The 12701-nt window shown below is 40.3% G+C and overlaps 1 protein-coding gene across 1 annotated transcript; it reads left to right on the plus strand.

Moving 5' to 3' along the window:
- Window positions 1-73: 73 nt before the first annotated feature.
- On the plus strand, window positions 74-11465 carry LOC310934332 (GTP cyclohydrolase 1-like; the record flags this gene model as incomplete). Its single annotated transcript, XM_083898027.1, has 7 exons — window positions 74-176; window positions 9522-9821; window positions 9918-10027; window positions 10118-10173; window positions 10863-10894; window positions 10977-11061; window positions 11336-11465. 7 exons carry the CDS (start codon window positions 74-76, stop codon window positions 11463-11465), a joined length of 816 nt encoding a protein of 271 aa, XP_083754153.1.
- Window positions 11466-12701: the final 1236 nt, after the last annotated feature.

Below are 12701 nucleotides of genomic sequence, written 5' to 3' on the forward strand. Positions count from 1 at the left end.
CGTCAAATATTACTTATATACTATATGTATTAAAGTTCAATCAATCCTAAACCACCAAGATAGCCCGTTCGTCATGGTGGGGGTCTTCGCTTCAGCCGTGGTCGCTGCTGCCTCTAGCAGCCAGTATGACGGCGTTCTCAGCAGACAGAGAGCCGGGGAGGCGGACTCTGTTCAGCGTGACTTAGCCCGACTGACAGCGGAGTAGTCCAATGGATGAGGAGTAAAGGGCGCCGACTTCCGACGGAACGTGCGGATGGGGAATGGCCCGGTGCTGGCTCCACATGATGGGCGTTCTGTATCTCCAATGAACTGACAGACAGTCCGCTGGCAGCTACATGGAAACGTGGGTATGTGCAGTGATGCTGCCTGAAGGAGTCCCAAAGCAGGCCGCATCTCTGACTCGCTGATGTCATCCAGGTTAGAGGGCCAGCTGAGCTTTGGCTCGGTGTGTTACCATAGGGCCTTACACAATCACAAGTAGCTTCATTTTGATTTCATTTGGGTTTTCAAGACATAATTAAATATCCCTTCTGTTTCCATGCATAGTGAGTTACCTAAAGTAAGCATCTGGTCTGCGAACTAGAAAAGCCCAAATGGTTTGTATTAATTTAACTTGCATCAATAAGGCAAAAAGTAACTGATAATAACAAGTGTTGTAATCTGTGTGACCCGATCTTTCACGGACAGCAGAAATATGAGTCTGAATGCACCTAATGTGGCTGTACAGAATGTATCCTCAGATCCAGTCACATTCATAGGTGGTTACATGCATATGGTCACATTCCTGACCATGTATTTTTACATTAATCAGTGCTATAAATGTCAATTTTATTGTAGCCACACAGCAATATTAACACTGACCTTATCATAAATAAAACATATTTGTGAGTTGAGCTTTGTCACTCCCGCACACACACACGCATGCACAACTTAAACAGCAGATGCGTCTTTATTGACTGGCTTTGTGTTTACAAGACTTTCAGGACGGCTGTTAAAGGTGCCATATGTGAGAATGTGGCCAAAAACGGTTACTACATTCAAATTCAAAATACTGAGGTATTTTAGGTTTCGTTTTCTGACGTAACTGGCAACCCCGTGGTCGCTCGGCAGCTGAGACTCTACTGACTGCAATGACTGGTAGACGGCGGTAGGTGGCGCCACATGCCAAAACTGCAAAAATATTATTTTTTAGCAAATATTTTGGCTGTACTGTTGTTGGTGGTGAGTTCAGTATGTTATATGAATTATTCCTGAGTCTCTGTGACATATTAGGAGGATTTTATGGCCAGTTGCTTTAGATGTATTACATAATGCACCTTTAATTACCAGGGGCCTCATTGATAAATCTTTGCATGACTCACCTGAAAAGTGAGTCATGCAGAAAACACATAAATATTCTGATTTGTAAAACCATGTCAAGTCCCATGCCATGTTTGCACCTCAAAACTGGGACATACATTTCTATTTATTTACTTACACTGGGAGCTCCTCCAGAATATATTGCAATGTTGCAAGGAGGCAGAATAATTTCACCTGAAGTAATGGTGAAGTTAGCATTCCTTTTTAAGAAATCCTCTCTTGTCTCTGAGAGAGTATATCGTCAAGGAGTTTCTCAATTAGAGCCCAAACTCTAAACCTGGTCACACTATACAGTGCATACAGTACTGTGTGCTTTCAAAGAGGGTTTAACTCATAAAACATGCACAAGCATGTCTTGAACAAACCTGGCATAGTATTAAAAACGAATAATTCATTGGGGTTGCTCTAAAGACTTTTTAACAACACACTTTTGAGCACGTTATTTCCACTATTTTCTGGATTTTTCAAAAAAGTGGTTGAAAAATAATTGCTAAGACAAGAAGTTAATGGTGGCCTACGACATTTGCACAGTGCCATCTATCAAAAACAACACTGACAACCTTTCACAAGTGATGTATTAATCTATGTGAAATTAATTCAGTTCGAGGGGCACATTTTTTCTACCATTAATTGTAATAATACAATCATGATCTCAAAGGATCTTAAAACTAGGAGAACTGGTGAATATAAAGTCAAAAATTATTATTATTATTGTATATTACAGGACCTGTAGGTTTTAGTTTTCTGGTTAAGAGCAAACTGACACACAGCCTCCATCATCTCTACAAAACAAGGCAGAATTTGATAAGTCACAAGAGTGTAACAAGTTATACAAGTAAACAAATTATAAAAAACCTCAGGTAGCTCACCTGGTCAAGCGTGACAGGTCCTCACATCCAATCAGGGTCCACCGATGGATGCCCTCCCTAATATATACCTGCATTTCCTGTTCTACACTGACAGTTACAAGCGATCCACTCACTTTGTGCCTCACTTTGCCAGCCATTTGGGATGATGCTAACTTCAATGTCTTGGTTGGCTGCATGAAAAACTGTAAATCTCCCAGTTGCTTAGAGAAACATTCCTTCTGATTCTGTAGCCTCGCCACAAAAGATCCTGTGCTTAAACCCTGATTTTGCTAAGCATGAAATCAATACAAGAGGGTACACATCACTCTCCAACTCCTGGAATTCAACCCACAGAATAAAGGTTTTATTTTAAATTGCTTCTCTTCAAAGTAACAGCACAGGACTGTTGGATGATAAATAAGAAGAGGAAGAGGAAGCAATCTGCGGTCATCAACTGAGCTGATTCAAAAACACCTGCGTGAAGATGCACAGGTGTGTTATAGGCCACCAATCAGTCTCTTCTTTATGCTCCTTCTTCTTCTTCTTGGTTTTTTAACAGCAGCTGGCCAACAACATTATGTGGCATTACCACCACCTACTGACCCGGGGTGTGGGTCTGGCTCCAATTTCCCCTCCTAAATTTCCTCCTAATTATTAAAATATATACTAATAATATGTATATATGTATATATCTATATATATATATAGATATATAGATATATACATACATACAGTACATATACATAATACATACATACACATATCTTTATGCTATATCCACAGTGTCTTTTATTCTGAAAATTACTGTTTTAGGTACTTTTATTTTGAAAGTATGTATGTGTATAGAAAATATAGTATATAGTATAGTATAGTATAGTATTTTAGTGTGGATATAAACAGGAACTTACTTTGACTTTAAAAACTGTGTGGTTGTCTCAGTTTGGACAAACACTGCACTCGTCTTTAGGTCACATGACCTGGAAGCCATGAAGCTTAATTAATTGAATAAACATAGGTGTGTCCTGACTAGGCAGTCTAGTACTATGTTTCTGCACTCATTTGGAGTCTTTAGGTCACCTAAATGTATGACTTTATTCTCCTAAATCAGTATAGCTCCATCCTTTAGGTGCCAGACCACTGCTTTGGGTACTCTAGCAGATGGGTGCCAAAAATGGTATGGTATGGATCTGTTGTTTGTGCATCTGTGGCAAAGAGATTCACTCAAAAGATGTTGTTGACATCTAAAGATTGTTGAAATCTACACATCTTTAGGTGTAGATTTTATAAACTGAGCATTTTGTTATAGGTGAAGTAAGTAGTTTATAGTGCCATCTAGAGGAGAGGCTGATAAAACTGCTCCTCTGCTCACCCTCTCCCTTCCCTGAGCGCTACGGTATCCTCAGCCGGTCAAATGTCGTCCTCGTCGTCTTTCTCCCTGTCAGCAGATGAGGTTAGTGAGGCGAGGGAGAGGGCGAGCTACCACGGCCGTAGCAGACGAAGGAGAGGAGGCGGGACTTCCGCTACATGTAAAGAGACGCTTGATTTCTTCTCTCGCGTTTGTCTATACAGGCTCCCGTAGAAACATGGCGTCGTGGCAATGCAGTAGCGGCCCGCGACCATGTTATTTTACATGACTTTTTGAAACACTACGAAAATGAAACAAAGAATATTATACAGCGACTAGACAATGCAGGAGCACATAATATGTATAAAAGAGTGGATTTTGGGTCATATAAACCCATAAATACTACACAGTGTCCCTTTAAATGGCCAAAAGTGCTGATAACGTGTCTGTATTATGAATTGTCTATTTGTGATGGCTCATCTCTTGGTCCAGTGTCCACACGCTATTTAGTTTAAAATTTTAATTACAATTTTGTTCTTTCTTGATGCATTTTTCCAACCATATTTTGTATTCAGTTAAATCACCACATTGTTTTTTTTGTACTGGGCCACTTACATTACACAGGATGACTGTACATACAAGCTTTCCTGGAATTGGGAGATAAAGTGTCAAACACTTATTAAATCCACCCTCTCAAACCTCAAGTGCTATACAATTAGATGTGGCGTGAAATAGCCCTCACCAGTGAATATATGTACCAAAGTAAATATTAGCACAATTAAAAACTCTGAAAGGGCCATTCATAGTCATTCGCCCCCACACATGAGGTAATCTCCTGGAGGCACATCACTCATGTGCACATGACACGAGGCATAATGGGAAGTGGAAATGGTGTGAGTGTCGTACTGTAGTAGCTGGCCGGAGCTGAGGCGGGGTTCAGGGTTAATCACCAGCACTCTGAAAACATAGGCATTTACATCTTCAAGATATAATCTGTGCTCAGAGAAGGAGAGGAAAGGATACAGCCAGGTGTTATTCACATGGTTTTAGACCTCTTACCATGAAAATGCTGCATCATTATGCAAGAGTCAACTGAGTGTTACTAACTTGGATCGGAAAGAAAAACTTCAGATGACAATCACAACCGTCATGTTATAAATAATAATGAAAAAACTGTTGGAATTACAAGAAGTGTCCCATCCTCCACCACTAACTATTTGTAATGTTTGCTGTGTGACGTCTTGTGCACCATATGCAGATGATTAAAGGAGCAGGAGGTGCTGTTTCATTTGCAGGGTCATTTGAAAAGAATGTGTTGGCAAAGTCTACAGTAACATTTTGATTTAATCTGACAATTGCATTGGCTAATACAAATCATAAGAGCTGGGAGACAGTGGTTGGGCATGGACTGCCACTCAAATAGGTCTGGATGCAGATCAGTGGGATGATGGTGGTTTGGTAGAATGTTAAGTCGTCGATGTTTTGTTTCCTAAAAAGATGACCTGGAATAACTTATGCTGAAATAATGTTCAAATGATACACTACTCAAGTAAAAGCTTCACTGTTCTGTTTTGCAGATTGAGTTAATAAACTGATTTGGTGACACTTTTTGTTGGCTTTTTTAATTCTTCTTATCTCATATTCTTTAATCTGACCTGTTCCAGGATTATTTTAGGACTGCTGATAATGTGTGTCCATTTTTCCTGGCTATGTAAATAAAATGATTTCTGTAATGTGTGGGTACCTCCTTTATTGTAACCTCAACTCACTTAATGTCACAGAACTAATGCCATGAATGGAATGATATTATTCAAGAGTGTGTTGTCTTACAATATTTGTTGAAATATCTCACAGAGTGGAATAAAAACCCCAAATGATCCAAACAAAAACACATTTGAATCTTTATGTTCTCTCAATCTCAATGAATTGTCTGGAAGTTGCTCATTTAGAGACAAAGGCAGGGTTGCCATCTTGTGGCAACAGCATGGACTGCTCCAAGAGCAGAATGAACTCAATCTGTCTGATTTCAAACACAACTCAACATTAAGATGATTTTTTAGGTCTTCCATTTTCCACCTGTGTGATTAGCTCGGTCATGAGTTTTATTCTTCATATTAATTATAATTCACTGTCTGCCACTTTTATCCTCCACATGAGCAGAGGCGATTCTAGAGTCTGTAGGGGCCTTAAGCAAAAATTCCCAGGGGGCCCTTCCAACCAGTGTTCATCACCATTATGTTATAAATAATCCGACACCAACGAAAAATGTATGAGTTCAAAATATTATTTTTTCCCGAAATGAATGAAATAACATGGAAAAACCTTGTAATTAAAACGTATGTGAAAATATAAATGTAAAGAACAATAAAATACTGTAAATAGCTTTAAAAAACTATATAAATTGTCAAATAAAATAAAAAATACATTACATTGTAAAGAACCCACATTCTAAAACAATATAAATATATAGAACAATAAAATACTGTAAATAACTGAAAAACATATATAAATTAAGTTAAAAAAAGATGCATTACACTGTAAATAATCCTCTTCATTTTACAACTTGCAGAACGATAACTTCACACAGGTTAACGTGAGGTGGGGCCCTTTAGGGAGGTTTCCTACTGAGATGTCATTGCAAATCGCCCATTGTTGTTTAAGGGGGACTGGGAGGTGGCTGCTCACTGCACATTTCAGTAAAAACAGCCCTCAGGCTCTGAGTGTCGGGGGCCCCCCTATCAGCTCGGGGCCCCAAGCAGTTGCCTGCCTTGCCTGTTCATAAACTGCGCCTCTGCACATGAGGGTTGCAGGGGCTGTCGGAGATAATCCCAGCTGATAAGGGCCAACATACAGAAGCATTAAACCTACAGGCAATTCAGAGTGTCCAATTAACCTCTTAACCCCTTTTTGGACTGTGGGAGGAAGCCGGAGAACCCGGAGAAAACCCACGCAAACACAAGGAGAGAACATGCAAACTCCATGCAGAAAGGCCCTGATTCCCAAATTGTTCAATTCAAAGCCTTGAGACAGAATTTACAAAACTGACATCACATGCTATTGAAGTAGACGACCAGCAATTGAGACAATTTCTGTCTCTGCAAAATGTTTACAAATCAAGCGAGAAGCAGGCTCATGTTTATATACTGTAGACAGACTTCCAAGTGGAGTTTGGGCAGTTTCAGGCTTCAAGAGGAAAGACTATGTTAATTTTTTATATACGGGCCATGGTAGAAACACAAGAGTGGGGCAGCACATAAAGAGCAAATAAAGAGGACATTAATCAATGTAAGGGAGTTAAGAAATAAAAATGACGACATGATTGTGAAATCTGGCACCAGGCAAAGAGCTTAAGTACCATGAAGCTCTACAGCTGTGAAAGGAGGTGATCACAGTCACCACAGAAAGATTTACAGGGTGACATGAACACATCTCAGAGCTCAGAAAAGGCCACGTCACTTATTTTCAAATTCATTGCTTGTTTTATCTTGTATGTAATTATATGTACAAATAATAAAGCAGAGGCACAGATTACACTTAGAATTAAAAGTTAAAATCAGAATAATAGTAGAGTTAATCAGTGAAGCAAGATGATACACGTCTTTCAATAAAATGAGAATTAGAGGCCTAAGTTTTTCTAAAAAGGGGAACAAAAAAATTCCTTGTAACAAAAAGAACACACACTCATACACGACTCAAACCATGTAAACTGTGGAGAATCTAGTTAATCCATGAAGCACCAGTATGACAAAGATTGTATCTGAAGTGGTGCTACAATTGATATCACATGGACAACATTACGTCTCTGTTCTGCTGGCTTCTCCACACCAAAGGAAATGTCACATCAGGTTTCAGTAAGATGGGTGTGAATGATTCTTCTTTATTAGGCACAGAAGAATCCACAGGAGAGCAGTTGAAACTTGAGATGAAAATACATTTTTATCTACCTATGTCAACAGTATTGTAGCCACATCACACGAATCCTGTCGCCTTTGGAACAAAATCCCACAATCGATGATTCTGACTCTCTGCCCATATTTAAACTTTACTTTACTTTTTTACCTTTTTGTCAATACTGTTTACTTGTTTGCTGCTTGTTAGGGCCTGAGCATGAACGCTAGGGGCCGAAACTGCTCCTGGTACGAATTTGTGCGAGGAACCCATTGTTATCCTTCAGATTACTATTATTATTGTTCCATGTCATTTCTGAGGGGGTTAACATGCATAGAAACTTTCCACAGAGGTCACGTCTGGCCAAAAATGCGACATCGGCGTAGTGCCCGGACCCTTGCGATGCAACAGGGCTCGATAGCGCCCTCTAAAGTGAAACGTGGATGGACCAAGCCACGATTAAGTTGCACCGAATCGCACCGAACCACGGTGGGAACGTGTTACAGCCCAAAACTAACAAAAAAGTAAATTGGGACCACGGTCTCAACTCAACAGGAAGTCGGCCATTTTAAATTTGCCGTTCATCTTTTGACGATTTGCACGCTTCATAATAGAAGGAACTCGTCTGAGCACGTTTATCGTACGACATTAAAAAGGGGCGTGGCCACGGGCAATCATTGGAGGTTTGGCGGATTTCGACCATTCGCACACCAAACAGGAAGTGCCCTATAACTTCGCCATACATTGACCGATGGCCTCGAAACTTCATGCGTGACACAAGAGCCCGACCCTGAACACGTTATTATTATTATTATTATTATTATAATATAGTTATGTGACTTTGCAGTCATATTTGAGGGGATTGCGAGGGGGACACGAGGGCCCTTTCAGATTATTATTATACTTTTTGTTTGTATTTTTATTAATAATTAATTATTATTAATTATTAATAACTTTGAGTGTTGTGAAAAGCTCCCAATAACAGTTTTGGTCTGACTGTTCACGCTGTCGCCCTCATGACCTCTTGATCTGTCTTGAATATCTAGCTAGCAGACTTGATTTGCAGTATTTTGTGAGCGATCAATGTGTATTTTTTCCAAATTATTTTGGCTGATGCGTGACAGGAAGGGGACGGTGAAGGGTAGTTAATGACAAGTCAGCAAATGTTGCCTCCATCTTGTAAGAGTTCTCAGTAAAATAGCAGCTGGAACATGGAGAGCTTCTAATAAGATCTCGTGCTGAATTAGACGCACAAGACGACTGAGATTACATAGAAATGGATTTGTGCTTTTTCCGATGATGCTGACCGACATTAGATTTGCTCCGATACTACAAAAGCATTAGCTTTGTGCAACATTCCTCAATAGTTTTCATATGATCAGTCTTGTGATCAGTTCCACCACAGTGATCTTAGCTCAAATCATGAGACCTTTGATCATCTACAGTACACATAATGTCACAGGATGAGCCTCAGCTGCGAGATAATTTGATATTGATTTGCATGCTGATCAGATGCCTCGTTGGAAAAATGTACGGTTCAAATAAGTCGACATCCAAGATTAGTACAATATACAAATTAAACCTTCAAGGAAAGTCATCCAAAAGTCAAGAATGGGCAAGATATTAATCAGGAATGAGAAATACGTCACAGTGAGGTGTCCTAGACTTGGCTCAGCACATGGTGCAAACTCAAATATTCCCAAAAACTAAAACAAGTAAAATACACAGCATCACAGAAAATGTGCAGTAATGTACACATGGATGAATGGATGCATATCCAACACATCCCCAACCTATTATGGGCTTATGTTAGACCCATACTCCTGACTTTAGGTAAGCATCACATGCACTGTACATCTACACAGTGTCATACCACGCATAATTCTGATTTATGTGCCTCCCCCAACGAAAGTTGGGGAAAGTCTTGTGGCTCCATCATTGTTTGCTGGAAACTCGTGCCTGGTTGTCAGAAGCTGCACGTATGCCCCGCTGGGTTCTCGTCGGGCTTTAAAAACAGTGGGATCGCCCTCCCAGATACTGTACTCTGTGACTGTAAGCGGGTGTGTTTGTGTTCCACACAGCGTCTTTCATCGAAAGCATCAGAATGGAGTTTCACCACAACACAGAGATGAACGGAAACGCGGACGTGGTCACTAAAAAGAGCAAGTGCATGGAGTGCAAACACGGTAGTTTGTGCAAGGAGGAGAAAGCACCGAAGGAAGCTGACGTTTCCACCAAGTTGTCATGCATAGAGAAGGCGTACCGCACCGTGCTGCGCGAGCTTGGAGAGAACACGGAGCGCGAGGGGCTTTTACGCACACCTCTACGCGCAGCCAAAGCCATGCAGTTCTTCACCAAAGGCTACCAGGAGACGACGCAATGTAAGTACGCAGAGGATGATCGGGTGCACTCATATTCGCGCTTACACTTTGTAAATAAGAAAAGGAAACACCTCTCTCTTTTTTAAATGTACACAGCTATCTTGAACGACGCGATCTTTGATGAAAACCACCACGAGATGGTGGTTGTCAAAGACATCGATGTGTTCTCTCTCTGTGAGCATCACCTCGTGCCCTTCTTTGGGAAGGTAATGTAAACACAGACCTGTTCATAGACCTGGAAATTAGCCTTTGTTCTGCATCGGGTTCTTATGGTTTGCTTTGTTTCACTGCGTCAGGTTCATATAGCTTACCTGCCCAACAAGAGAGTGGTGGGTCTCAGCAAGCTCGCGCGGTAAGTGATGCACACTTACACGCACGCACGCGTGCACACACACGTTCTTATTTGATTTCATCCATAACCTTAACCCATAAGTCATGGCTAACCCTAACCTTAATTCAAATCTTAGTCCTAAACCTCATATAATTGCAACAATTATTACATTACATCCACTATTTTGCATTTATGTGAATGTGAATTCCTGGTGCCTTTACTCCATTTGACAAAGAAATCATTAAAATTATAAAATATTTTTTAAACCAAGACATTTGAGAACATCATCATTTCCAGCTTTGGGAAACACCGATCAACATTTTTCAACAATTTATGGCATTTTATGGACCAAAAAAATACTATATTCATCGAAAAAATAGTCAACAGATGAATCGATTATTAAAATAATCGGGAGTTGCAGTTCTTCAAACATCCTTCCTAAGAGATGTCTCAGGTTTTGGTCTCCACATGACTACTGCACGAAGGACACTGAATGCCAGAAAAGGTCAACACACTCACATTCACTGTCTTGTAGTGAGGACACTTACAGACAAAGTGCATTCCCAGACCCTAACTCTTAACATAACCACTTCTCACTCAAATCCTTAAACCAAGCCTAATCCCTCCTCAAAGATAGGTACACACATGCAGTATCTCTGTCTCACACACACACAAATTAAAACCATGTACTTTGGTTTCTACTTCTCCAGAATCGTTGAGATCTTCAGTAGGAGGCTTCAAGGTAAATATTATCAGAATCTCTCTTGTTTTTTTCTGTTTTTAAATATTCTTTTGCATAAACTGGGTTATTTTTTTCACCACAGTTCAAGAGCGACTAAACAAACAGATCGCATCGGCCATAAACGACGCACTGGAGCCAGCTGGTGTGGCAGTGGTGATTGAAGCTGCGTGAGTCTTATCTTACACCTTTGCTATAGGTTTACATGTAGTTTAAAACAGGTGCAGTGACACAAGTGGATTTGTACTAACCTAACAATTTGGAAAAACATCCTCCACATTTGTAAAAAGTGCATTTACATACAAATAATGTGATATTCCTCAACAGGGTAAAATGTCATATACTGTAAGGCTGTTCTTGTGTTATATATATAGTGTGTGGAAAGCTATAATCGGTGTAAATCACGTTTTGGACTCGACGTTTGACCGTCTCTTCTCATTTCAGTCACATGTGCATGGTGATGAGAGGCGTGCAGAAGATGAACGCTAAGACTGTGACAAGTGTCATGCTGGGAACGTTCCAAACAGACGCCAAGACCCGGGAGGAGTTTCTTTCTCTGACAATGAGGGACTGAAGTGTTTGGATCTCAGAAGGCAGGTCCACAGGGAGATCTCTTGGATCTCTTTGCAGTGTTGTTTCATCTGTCTCCATTTGGTGACGGCTGTAGTCCTAAGTCAGCTTGCACCTTTTTGTAGGTACCCAGCTCTGTCATACAGTTGAAATGTAAGATAGAGGGAATCTACAAAAATAATTATCTACTAATGTAATGTAAGAAACAGAAACACTGCAGCAAAAATCTAATATTTATACACTCTATGGAGTGAAGCATGGCACTGCTTTCAGACATGCACACAACTGGAGATTCTCCAGAGATCGTGCAGAAGGGCTATATTTCTATCTTTGTGTTAATGTAATCTTTGGTATATGATATCATATATAATGTTTTTATATAAATTAAAATGAGTTTTCATTACATTTAATAATGCAAAAGTGTATTTTTCTTTGTTTTTTAAACCTTTTTGCCACTGTTAAATGTTGAAATTAATTATTGAAAGTAATATGCAGTTTTATGCTCATGAACATTAAATCTATACTGTGTCTGTGTTTGGTGCTATGCGGTTATTTGGTACTGTATTTGATTATGATGGATTGTAATTTCAGCCATTTTTTAAAAACATTGTGGAGCTAGTTGCCTGTTGAGTAAAAAAAATATACAAACCAATAAAACTGATAACCCTTTCTGACTTCCTTGTTCGTTTTCTGAGTTCATGCACTTCACATCCAAACATTGGCTCAATTATCCATCCTTCCTTCCATCATCTACCACTTTATCCTCCACCGGAGGGTGATGGGGGTTGCTGTGCCTATCTCAGCTGACATAGGGCAATAGGCGGGGTACACCCTGGACAGTTCGCCAGTCCATCACAGGGCCACATATAGAGACAAACAACCATTCATTCACACTCTCACACCTACGGTCAATTTAGAGTGACCAATTCACCCCTAATATCCCCAAATCTGCATGTTTTTGGACTGTGGGAGGAAGCCAGAGAACCTGGAGAAAACCCCCCCACACACACAGGGAGAACATGCAAACTCCATGCAGAAAGGCCCTTGTTCCAACCGGGGCTTGAACCCGGATCTTCTTGCTGCAAAGGCAATACACCAACAGTGGGCCTGGCCCAATTATCCATTTCACAGGAACATCACTGAACAGTAGGACAGTATGTACAAATATCAGCCTGCAAGTGGCGCCAATGCTCCACAACTCCCCTATCATAGCTGAGTAGAGGTATTTGAAAGAGTATCA

This window comes from Microchirus variegatus (assembly GCF_963457635.1).
Source record: "Microchirus variegatus genome assembly, chromosome: 11".
NCBI lineage: Eukaryota > Metazoa > Chordata > Actinopteri > Pleuronectiformes > Soleidae > Microchirus > Microchirus variegatus.